At 37.3% G+C, this 12774-nt stretch overlaps 1 protein-coding gene across 1 annotated transcript in view; it reads right to left on the bottom strand.

Moving 5' to 3' along the window:
- Positions 1-10737: 10737 nt before the first annotated feature.
- LIN28B (lin-28 homolog B) overlaps positions 10738-12774 on the bottom strand; it is a 127088-nt gene continuing 125051 nt past the window's right edge. Inside the window, exon 4 of the mRNA XM_049875492.1 lies at positions 10738-11107. Coding sequence (XP_049731449.1) covers positions 10738-11107 — 370 coding nt within the window. The remainder of the gene's footprint in view (positions 11108-12774) is intronic.

Raw genomic sequence — 12774 nt, 5'->3', positions numbered from 1 at the left:
GTTTCCCATTATGAAATAAAAGACAACAATGAACAAAAAAGTTTTTTTCACTGTGGAAAAATTCTTTTGTGTTATGTTGTGCCTTCAAGTCAATTCTGACTCATAGCAACCCTATAGGACAGAGTAGAACTATCCCATAGGGCTTCCTAGGCAGAAATCTTTACAGGAGGAAATTGCCAGGCCTTTCTCCCACAGAGCTGCTGGTGGGTTCCAAACCCGACCTTACAGTTAGCAGCTGAGTACTTAACTACTGCACCGTCATGGTTCCTTATTCTTTTTTTGATGCTTCCCGTTTTTATTTTCGGCACTGCATTTATCATTTCCAGACATTTCAAAGACGTAGTCTAGCCTGTGTCATTGTTTTCTTGTTTTTAATCTTCCATAATCAGGTTTCACCAAAATTGCTCCATTAATCATTTTCAGTCCGTCAATCTGGATTCTTCTACTTTTCTGTCTTCTGCTTTACTAATTTTCTGTTCCTTCTAACTTGCTATTAAACCTATCTACTGAATTCCTTATTTTCAGTCATTGCAATTTTTGGTTCTAGAATTTCTATAGAACTTAAATATCTTCTTCTCTATTTATTTACCATGCTGTTGTTGTTAGGTGCTGTTGAGTCAGTTTCAACTCGTAGCAAGCCTATATACAACAGAATGAAACACTCCCCGGTTCTGCACCATCCTCACAATCATTGTTATGGTTGAGCCCATTGTTGCAGCCACTGTGTCAATCTATCTCATTGAGGATCTTCCTGTTTTTCACTGACACTCTACCAAGCATGATGTCCTTCTCCAGGGACCAGTCCCTTCTGATAAAATGTCCAAAATAAGTGAGATGAAGTCTCACCATTCTCACTTCTAAGGAGCATTCTGGCTGTACTTCTGGCAAGACAGATTTTCTCGTTCTTCTGGCAGTTCATGGTATATTCATTATTCTTTGCCAACACCATAATTCAAACTCTTCTTCAGTCTTCTTTATTCATTGTCCAGCTTTCGTATGCATATGAGGTGATTGAAAATATCATGGCTTGGGTCAGGCCCACCTTAGTCCTCATGGTGACATTTTTGCTTTTTACCACTTCAAACAGGTCTTTCCAGCAGATTTGTCCAATGCAATAGGTCATTTGATTTCTTGACTGCTGCTCCCATGGGCATTGATTGTGGATCCAAGTAAAATGAATCCCTTAATAACTTCAGTATTTTCTCTGTTTATCATGACATTGCTTATTGGTCCATCTGAGAGGATTTGTGTTTTCTTTAAGATGTAATCCACACTGAAAGCTGTGGTCTTTGATCTTCATCGGTAAATGCCTCAAGTCCTTTGCACTTTCAGCAAGCAAGGTTGTGTCATCTGCATATTGCAGGTTGTTAATGGAGTCTTCCTCCAATCCTGATGCCCCATTCTTCTTCATATAGCCCAGCTTTTCAGATTATTTGCTGAGCATGCAGATTAAATAAGTATGATGAAAAGATAGAACCCTGACCCACTCCTTTCCTGATTTTAAACCATGCAGTATCCCGTTATTCTTTTCAAACAACTGCTTCTTGGTCTATGTACAGGTTCACATGAGCACATTTAAGTGTTCTGAAATTTCCATTCTTCACAATGTTATCCATAGTTTGTTATGATCCACACAATCAAATGCCTTTGCATAGCAATAAAACATAGGTAAACATCTGTCATGGATTGAATTGTGTCCCCCCAAAATATCTGTCAATATGGCTAGGTCATGAGTCCCTTGCATGATTGTATGACTGTCTACCATTTTATCTTCTGGTGTGATTCCCCTACGTGTTGTAAATCCTATCACTGTGATGTAGTAAGATGGATTAGTGGCAGTTATATTGATGAGGCCTACAAGATTAGTTAGTGTCTTAAGCCAATCTCTTTTGGGATTTAAAAGAGAGAAGCGAGCAGAGAGACATGGAGACCTCATACCACTGAGAAGACACGCTGGGAGCAGAGAGAGTCCTTTGAACCTGAGGTTCCTGTTCTGAGATGCTCCCAGACCAAGGGAAGACTGATGACAAGGACCTTCCTCCAGAGGCAACAAAGACAGAAAGCCTTCCCCTGGAGCTGACACCCTGAATTTGGACGTGTAGCCTACCAGGCAGTGGGGGAATAAATTTCTTTGTTAAAGCCATTCATTTGTGGTATTTCTGTTATATCAGCACTAGATGACTAAGACATCTTCTGGTATTCTGTTTTCAGATGAGATCCATCTGAAATCAGCAATGATATCCCTTGTTTTACATCCTTTTCTGAATCAGGCTTAAATTTCTGGCAGTTCCCTATAGATGTGCTGCTGCAAGTTTCAGAGTCTCTTATGACATCCACTGTGGTCTTTCTCTTCTGTCTTTTTAAAGACCTCTTGCTTTGTGTATGTTGTCCTTGATGTCATTCCACAACTCATCTTGTCTTTGGTCATTTGTGTTCAGTGCGTCAAATCTACTCTTGAGATGGTCTCTAAATTCAGGTGGGATATACTGAAATTCATAATTTGGCTCTTGTGGACTTGTTTTCATTTTCTTCAGCATCAACTTGGACTAAAATTTAGCATATGAGAAATTGATGGTCTGTTCTTCAGTTGGTCCCTGGCCTTGTTCTGACTGATGATACTGAGCTTCTTCATCGTCTTTCCACAGATGTAGTCACCTTGATTCCTGTGTATGCCCTCCAGTGAAGTCCATGTGTATAGTCACCATTTATGCTGTTGGAAAAAGGTATTTTCAATGAATAAGTTGTTGGTCATGCAAAATTCTGTCATTCAATCTCCTGAATTTTTTCTATCACCAAGGCCATATTTTCCAATTATCGATCCTCCCCGTTTCCAACTTTTGCATTCCAATCACCAGTAATTATCAATGCATCTTTTTTTTAAAAATTATGCTTTAGATGAAGATTTACAGATCAAATTAGTTTCTCACTGAACAATTCATATACACATTGTTTTGTGACATTGGTTGCCAACCTCTTGATGTGCTGTGTCAACACTCTCCCCTTTTTGACCTTGGGTTCCCCATTTCCATTCATCTGTCCAACTTTTCTGTCCCCTCCCACCTTCTCGTCTTTGCCCTTGGGCTGGTATGCCCATTTAGTCTTGTATACATGGTTGAGCTACTTGTATTATTGCTTAATCGGCCTGCCTGATCTTTGGCTGAAGGGTGAATCTCAGGACTGAGTTAAAGTTTGTCCAGAGGCCATACTCTCAGGGTTTCTCCCATCTCTGCCAGTCCAGTAAGTCTGGTCTTTTTTTGTGGGTTAGAATTTTGTTTTACATTTTTCTCCAGCTCTGTCTGGGACCCTCCATTGTGATACCTTTCAGAGCAGTTGGTGGTGGTAGCCTGGCACTGTCTAGTTGTGCTGGACTCAGTCTGGTGGAGGCTGTAGTAGTTGTGGTCCACCAGTCCTTTGGATTAATTTTTCCCTTGGGTCTGTGGTTTTCTTCGTTCTTCCTTTCTCCAGACGGGGTAGGACCAGTGGAGTATATTAGATAGCTGCTCACAAATCTTACCAATGCATATTGATTGCATCTTTGATTAATTTCAGACTGCCAAAGTTGGTAAACATATTCAATTTCCTCATCTTTGCCATTAGTGGTTGGTGTGTAAATGTGAATAATAATCTTATTAACTACTCTTCCTTGTAGGCATATTGATATTATCCTATCACTGACAGCATTGTACTTCCGGGTAGATCTTGAAATGTACTTTCTGATGATGAATGTGATGCCATTCCTCTTCAATTGTCATTCCTGACATAGTAGACCATATGATTGTCTCATTCAAAATGGCCAATACCATTCCATTTCAGCTCACTATATCTAGGATATTGATCTTCAAATGTTCCATTTCATTTTTTGACAGCTTTCAATTTTCCTTGATTCATACACTTTGTACATTCCACATTCTTATTATTAATGGATGTTTGCTATTTTTTCTCATTTTGAGTTGTGCCACATCAGCAAATGAAGGTCCTAAACCTTTACTCCATCCACATCATTAGGGTCAACTCTTAGAAAAGGCAGCTCTTTCCTGGTTGTATTTTGACAGTCTCCCAACCTGAGGGACTCACTCATCTTCTGGCACTATATCGAAGTTTTACTGCTATTAATAAGGTTTTCACTGGTAAATTAACAAATATATCGTGAGGTCCTTCCTCCTAGTCTGTCCTAGTCTGGAAGCACCACTGAAACCTGTCATTTTATGTAACATAGTTATTTTCAAATTCCTTGTCTAATAATTGCAATAGCTGAATCACCTGTGTATTGTCTGTTGTTTTTATTTCCAGTGAATTAGTTGTGTTTATTAGCATGCTTCATAATTATGATTGGATGCCAGATGTTGCAGACAAAAAATTGTAGAGTCTCTGGATAATATTATCTTCTTCAAAGTGGGTTAAGTTCTTTTCATAGGCAGGCAGGTGGTGTACCAGCTGGTCACCCCGATCCCATCAAGATTAATTTTTGGCTTTGTTAGAGCTGGTCTGTATCGCTTTTGCCCTTTTTCTTAGTGTATGGCCCTTACAACTAGTGATTCACACTTATTACTAGGTATAGCCTTTCTGGGCTTTAAATAAAAAGGCTAGAGTGTTTACCAAGACCCCTCTAAATTTCTTAAGACTTGAAATTCAGTCTCCATCTTCCCAGCACTAGATGGCTGCTGAAATCTGTTAAGGCCCCGTTGCCTCCCAGCCAGGGCCAGGGCATCGCCCTGAAAGTAAGCTTTTCTTTAAATTTTGGGCCCTGGGTGCCTTATTTGTTTCATCTTAGTTCCCTCCCCTTGCCTTACCCTAGTTCTGGTCCTGCTCCCAGCTACTGTTTCTGCTGAATTTTAAGATTCAGCCAAAGACTTGAAAAGAATCAGTATGAAGATCTTGTGGCTCCATTCTATGTGAGCCCTCCTCTCAGGATTTTCCTTTTAATTTTCTGTTGCTCTGGTGCCCCTTCCTGTTTCCTCAGTTCAGTAAGACTGTCACCTTCTGTTTGGGAAGTGCCCTGAGAAAAGCTGGTAAACGTAGTGCCCGTTTTGTGCATTTTTTCCTTCAAGGTTTCTACCCCAAGTTCTGGTCCACAATGGCTGCCCCTCTGATACATCCAGTTGGATTTTTTAAAATATTTTGCGCAACCAAATCTGTCTCCTTACTGATTGCAGGAACATACAGTGAGTATTCTTGACTCCGATCTTTTGTTTATGCCATTTCTTCTGCCTAGGATTCCTTCCTTCATCCATCCACATCAGGCCCATCCTTCATGCTCAACCTGAGTCTCGATTCCTCACATCACAAGTGTATTTATCAAAAATGATGCTTCTGAATGATTTGTATTGATATTATAAAACATTAAATGTTAAGAAAAAAGTGTAAAGCTTCAAACAATATATACTGTAACATAATTTTATTATAAAAATCACCTTTATATGTACACAGATAGTTATTAAAAAAAAAAGACTAGAAGGAAATTAATAAAAAATGTTAATGTTTATTTTGAGGAAATGTGATCTTGTATTATTTCAAATTTTTTAAGGTTTTCCATATTCTCTACAGAAAATTACAATGCTACTTTTATGCCAAAAAGCTACTCTTTAAAATAACTATCAGTAAAAATAAACATGGTAGAAATGTTTATATAATCACCTTCTCATGACAGAGGCTTTAACATCCTAAGAAAAGTGAATCATCCAGGTATACAGTCTTCTTGCTATGAATGTGGACGAGTTTAATTGTGGGATTTTGGCCAGTTTACAGAACTCAACAGTTTTATCAAATTGTTTTGATAAACGTCAACAGTACACGATAGTACATCAATACTGCGTAAGTAGTTTGATAAATCCATTTTTACATTTTAGATATTTGGTATTGGTTTATCCTGGCCTTGATTGTTCTTTTGAAAGTTTAAAACTGTTAGGAAAATTCTAAAATGGTTTATCTAGAAAAGTTTGAAAACTTTTTTTCAAATCACTTTTCCTGACCACATAAAGTATGTATCTTGATTCATAAGCTTGCACAATCTCTGCCAAATGTCAGACAATTCCTAATGATGACAGGACCATACTTCCTTGCTTCATTTAGTCAGACTGAATTTACTCACTACCTGTACTTTCCTAGATGACTTCCATATTTATAATCACCACTATCTGAGGGATACGTTAAAACCATTTCATTCATGCTCAGATTGGTGTAAATACTACCTAAATAAGTTTTTATCCATTCATTTAATTTGGCAATCACATAAGTCATGAAAAATTTCCAAAACCCACCATAAATGACAATGTTATATGTTTTATTTTTAATCAAGTAATTTTTTCAAAGCCTCAAAAATATCCATAATCAACAAAATAAGACATTAGGCATGAAATGAGAATATAAAATCCATGGTCTGCAGAAAGGCAAACAGTGTTTTAGTCCATCACAACGACTGTACACGAGCAAAATGTCGTTTCAAACATCTCCTTTTGTGTCCTTTAAAAACATACAATTCAAGTGTTCTGCTTTGTTAATTTTCACTTGTAAACAACATGAGTCAAAATGGACAATGAGGTAATCTAAACACTACACAGGATAATAAAAAATACTAGATAAAACACCATAGTAAAGACATATAGCAATCAGTGTTCACTTTGGTCTCTAGTATGGTTGGAGTTACTAATACCAAAAAACAACACACATGAAGTAAAGCCAGCTTGGTGGTAGGTGTCAGGGGCTGACAGATGTAATTCCAGAGGTAGTCAACGATGATCATTTTCAAGCTGGTAACTCTGACGAGTGTTAAGCCACAGATGTATTAAATATCATAATACTTTCTCACAGTACAGTATTTTACCACAACTTTGCATCTTCATTCCAAACACAAATTTCCAAAATAAATCACAGGTCAACCTTTCATTACAATTTAACAACTATGACACAGATCACACAACCACCACATCTTAGAAACTGTTGATGCTTATGTAAGAATGTGATGCTTTCAACAAGCTGTTCTTCTCTAAAACAAATAAATCTCATTAAGACATCTAGGAAATTAAAGTCAGGGCAGCTGCACTTGTACACACTTTTCCCAAATTTTATAACCAAAGGGGAAATACACATATATATTTTATGATAAACATTTCTTAAAGAAAACAGATAAATTAATTTAAATTAACTTTAAGACTTAATGAGATTTCCCATGTCCTGTATAATCCATCTTACAGTGAACGTTACAAAGTCTTTGAACACTTATGAGTTTCTATGCACAAACTAAATACAACTAGCAGTAACTTGTGGCCACACTGGTGCAAAATAAAACAGCCAGAAGATGACAAAAAATATTGGCAATAAAAACACCCTATATCTGGAGGTGGACTGATGCTAACAACATGTTTCTTGATCTTTTTCCCTACATTGCACGCTAAACTTAAGTTATAAGCAAGTAAAAATCTTTTCTAAATCTTTCAATTTTAAAAATACACCCAAAATCTTCCAGTAAAGACTAGAAATGCAAGCATAAAAATGTTTCCCCCATAATCTGCCATGTAGCAAACGAATAGCTCACAAGGCTAAGAGACTGGTAGTGTATCTTTCTTCGGAATTACATTTGTGTGGAGATGTCAACCAACCAAAGTATTCCATTTGATATGGGGGTGAGGTCAAGGGACAACCTATTCAGAGATCTGCTGCCCGACCCATTAGTAACCCCTGCTAGCTAGGAATGGCATTGCATTTCCACTCCTTGGCAAATCCGTGCTAGTTAGTTACATGCCTAGGTCTATAATGCTGCGACCTGCTTGGCTTCAGGACAGCAGACAAGTAGTTCAACAAAGGATGTTGGCATCTTTTATACTGTTTAGCCAGCATAAATACACTCATACACCAATCCCTCCTACTGCTATCTACTCCTGCCTTCCACTTCTGGGCAAAGCAGCTATTTCCAAGATTACTTCTGTGTTCTGTTTTGCTTAAGTTGAAGAGTGCCCATAATTCTTTAAACTAAGTACATGATAATTTTAAAGAAATGCTTACAGACTTTACTAGCTAAAATGAGATGCTTCATTATTCACAAGTGTCAGATATATGCAGCTGTGAATTGCTATCCATATTACAGATAAAAAGGTTCTGTACCAGAGAACTGTCAGCCACCTGTAAGGCTGGAGCAGCATAAAGGTGTGCTATGCATCAACTATGAGGTAGCCTTTTGCTGTAAACAGAAGATCTTGCCCATGTAAATGAACACTGTGCTCACGTCAGTGATTTTCACATACGCAAGGAGTTCAGGAATTCTGCTTTAAAGTTCTTTTTACATGAAATAAAAATAGGAGAACAGATACCTGATATTCAGAAATTTGATCTATCAAAACTCAGAGGTAGTTACTAATATCAGTACATAATACTTACATAAAGGTCTAAGTTTATTTGGTTGGTTTTGAGTAAGCAGGACTGTAGACTATTCTGTAAAGAAACAACAACAACAATATTATATGGTATGTTCCCTGAGCAAAGTTCTTTGTCCTGAGTATGTTATGTAATAGTGATAATATTTTTATATAAAAAATAAACCCTAACTTTTAACCATAACATAGGCTTGGTATGTGCTCTTAGTAGTAGTCTGGTAAGATGCTTAAAATGATTTCCAATTGCACCCATAAGGTCCACAGTTCTCAAGTGTTTGTTTTACAGTGATTTCAGCTCTGAACTCTTTATATGTAAACAGGGAATATCCAATTCTCAAGTCCATAATTTCCTATTTCTCTAAGGTCAAGAAACTTTGGTTTGGATTTTCAAAGTGACTTATTGTTTTGCATTTTACTGTTAACCTGCTTATTATACCTGCTCAAAATTAAGCAATGCCACTTTGATTTGTCTACATAATTTAAATAAGCTTGGGATCCTCACATAAGGCAAGGAAGTACTTCTCTATAGCTATGTCACATTCAATATCGTCAAAGTTACGCTTTGCATTACAGCATGTTGATATTTCAGTATATACCATGGAGATTCTCACAAACACTGTTGTAGATTCAAGCTGAGTTGTAATGGATTGGTGGCCCAGCCTGAGGCATTTTCTCCTTTGGGTGGCTTGCAGGAGCAGCAGCAACTATATAAGTCTCCCATGGTAGGACAAAGGGAAAGGGAGCAGAAGCTGTTTAGCAGAATATGTCTCATTTGAGTCATGCCATTTTCCTTTTTTGATTATCTGAGCTTACACCAACAGGCTCATACAAAACTACATTTATTGCCAATGTTAAGCATTGTAATTAACTGGTACCTTCTTGGCGATATTTCAGAAACTTACTTACAACATCTAGAACGACACCAAAATCAATTATATTTCCTTCCTGAAACTAAAGGGACCAAAACTGTGACTGGTCCCTAGTCAGTTCATTAATATAACTGGGGACTGACCTGAGAAGATTACCCACCCCCAGCACTGAACGTTCATCCTGAATCCACCATACCGATTACTTTGGCAGAAGTAATGAAGGTTAATTTCTAGAGGATCAGTTTTATTCCATAAAATACTTCTAGCTCTCTGGAGCAAAAGATACTGGTACCTCTGCCCCAGGCTTCATCACTCCAGTTGTCTGCCACCCAACACTGCACCTTTTAATATCATTCACAGGTCATACATATTGGGCAATTATGAGCATCCACTTAATTCTTATTCTCAACCCCATTATTTTATTCATTTCTGTGCTGTTTTTGTTTTAGAAACAAGTTAGATAACTCTCCAGGCGGAATAATAACAGCCACCAAAAATATACACCAAACGACTGGGGCTTTCCTCCAATGTCTTCAGTAGTAAACAAGGAGGGTCCCCTGCACTGTATTGGATAGAATGATTGACTTCGTCAAGGGAAGCTGCTGTTGCCACCATCCCTTAAAAACTTTACAACATGTAATTAGCTGGTATCAAAATACCACTTAAAACAATCCAGTCACTACATTGATACATACCCTCCCCTTCATTCTCTTAATAGGCATCTAATTTAAAATCAAAACATTAATTTAAAACATTGAGATATCGGCACAGAAATCACACATTCATTGTCTTTTCTGGAGTTATGTGTTCCAGAAGCAATAAAGCTATGGCAGTCAGAGGCATATGGAATTAAGGTACTGCCTTCAAACAGAAAAGAAAAAAAAAAAAGCCACTCTATAGCTATAAAAAAAAAAAGGCAATCCCAAACTTGGGAGAACTGGACGTCTTAAAAACCTTTAGTACCATATGATTGGCAGCTCTGAGATCTGAAGTATCCTTTGGTTCACATAAAAGGTAACAGTCATGTTTTTATTGTTACGTCATATAAAAGAAGTGGTATTTCAAGAAAAACTCCAGGGGATATTTTCAAAACCATCTTGAATGCTTTACATGGGTTATCAATTCTTGGCGATTCCCAATTATGTGAGGGAGGGTGTGTGCTCACATCTATATACACACATATATAAAGACAAACCCTCTTTATATATATGTCTATATTCCTATATATAAAATCCTCAGATATACACACACAGACTCAGGCTCTCTCCCTCTCATACATAAGCATATAGATATACACAGTATCTCATTTTCTGAATAACATAAAACACAACACCCTGCTCAAAGGTAATTTGCTTAGAGTGATTTGTCTGTTTTAAAAAATTCACAGTTCCTCAACAGTAGTTAAAATTCCAGGTCAGATGCTATACGTGAAATACTGTTCCCCTGTACTTGCATGAGGTAGACTTCCCAACTGGGTAAAGAAAATGATACATTAAGAAGTGTTAAGTCTTTTTCCTTTTTTGAACTGAAGGCCCCTTTTTGCTTTGTTCCTCTGGCGTGGCAGATGACTTCGTGGAGGAAGCTTCTGGAGGTGACCTGCCCGACCGCTCTGAGACCTCTGACCTGGCCTCCTGAGGAAATGGTGGTGATGTGCAGCTGTGCCCTCCTCCCACCTCTCTAGGGAGAGTCGAAGTGCATGGCTGTGATTCTGCTTCCTGTCTTCCCTGAGAACCAGCGGGCGGCTGTGCAACAGTTTTATGTGGGCAGTTTGCCACCATGTGCGTGATGCTCTGACAGTAATGGCACTTCTTTGGCTGAGGAGGTAGGCTACATTCCTTAGCATGATGATCAAGGCCACCACAGTTGTAGCATCTGCAAACAAGAATAATAAAAACATCTAAGATGTATGCGGCCTTCACCATAAAATACACGTTACAATTGAGAAATATACCAAAATACGTAACTGTCAGTGAGACCAGCTTTATTTTTAATGTGCCTTCTGAATGTGTACATAAATAAGCTTATACTTAGTAAGTATATTTATAATATATACCACCTGCTTTAAAGATCATCATCATCGAAATGGGTCAAAATTATAAAACTAGTTATATGAGACACAAGAGCCAATGAAAAACAAGAGCACTGAAACATGAAAGGCTATTTTATCACTTCCATATAAAAGCAGCCCTTAGGTTTGAAGGACTATGAAGTTACTGTAAAAGGACGGTTCAGCCCACCAGAGGGCAGCCAACAGTCAACAAAAGACAACCACCTAAAGCAAAGAAGGCTATTTAAAAATACAGCTGTTGACATGATACATAATAGCAATTCATTCAGCAACTGGGAAAATTATAGACCAGATTAACTTTTTATGAGTTTAAAATTAATGTTGATTATTTTGATTGCAGAAACCACCTGAACTGGAAGAATTTTTTTTTTTTTCCTTTGTACAAATGCTAAGCGGTGCAGTGAAATCCGATACACAGGAAAGTCAGATGTCTATGGTGAATGCTATTTGGCAAATTACCAAGTAATTCTAGAGCAATACAGTAAGTGGCTGAATCAGAACACTGCTACAAAAGAAAGCTTCCACTTTAGATCAGATTAAGAAAGTTGATGCAAATTTAGTGAAGAACAAAATGTACTTTTTTCTCTTTCTGAAAGCATATTATTTTTCCTCTAGGGTAAATTCGTCTACATTGAAATAAACATTGCCCATTCTTAATTCATATTTGAATGTGCATGGGGCATGGCTTTCTAATAGATGTTCATGTTTGAAAATTCAGGTTAGTTTCTAAAAGCTGAACAAAGAAATTATTTGGGAGATATATTAATTTCAACCAGACTTTTCCTTAAAAAAAAAAAAAAGTTATATTAAAAAAAATCATAAAAGGAAGAAAATAAGAAAAATTTAAACTTCACATAGGTTTTTAATCTACTTGTTGGGTATAGAATTTGCTTATTAACTTGTCTCCAAGTGAAACGCTGGAAGAGCTTCTATTGCAAATGTATTTTCCAAATACATGATGACTCCATGCTCATTATGTAGCACAAATAACAATAGGTCACAACGTTTTAAAAATGAGGTAAAATATGTGATAACTGAAACTTAGGACTTTAATGACAACAATAATTATAACTGATTATATTTGTGTGTGAGAGAATAACTACCTTACAAAATACTAAACTGTGACTAAACTAGGAAGGAGTATATGTAAGTTATTCAGTAGCTGCACATTTTTATCTTCTGGGATAAATTACAGATGGTGATTTTTCTTTTTCAATTGGCAAAACTAGTGTAACTACTGCCTGATTCTCCAGGTACCAATAATTATTCACCAGATTTTAGAAAAATGGATTAATAAAATCCAAACCCACCACTGTTGAGTTGGTTTCTGACTCATAGCGACCCTATAGGACAGAGTAAAAGTGCCCCATAAAGTTTCCAAGGAGTGCCTGGCGGATTTGAGTTGCCGGCGTCTTGGTTAGCAGCCATAGCACTTAACCACTATGTCACCATGGATTAATAAGTTAGGCTT

Source organism: Elephas maximus, chromosome 1 (assembly GCF_024166365.1).
Source record: "Elephas maximus indicus isolate mEleMax1 chromosome 1, mEleMax1 primary haplotype, whole genome shotgun sequence".
Taxonomy (NCBI): Eukaryota; Metazoa; Chordata; class Mammalia; order Proboscidea; family Elephantidae; genus Elephas; species Elephas maximus.
This window is presented reverse-complemented; position numbering and strand designations above follow the sequence as displayed.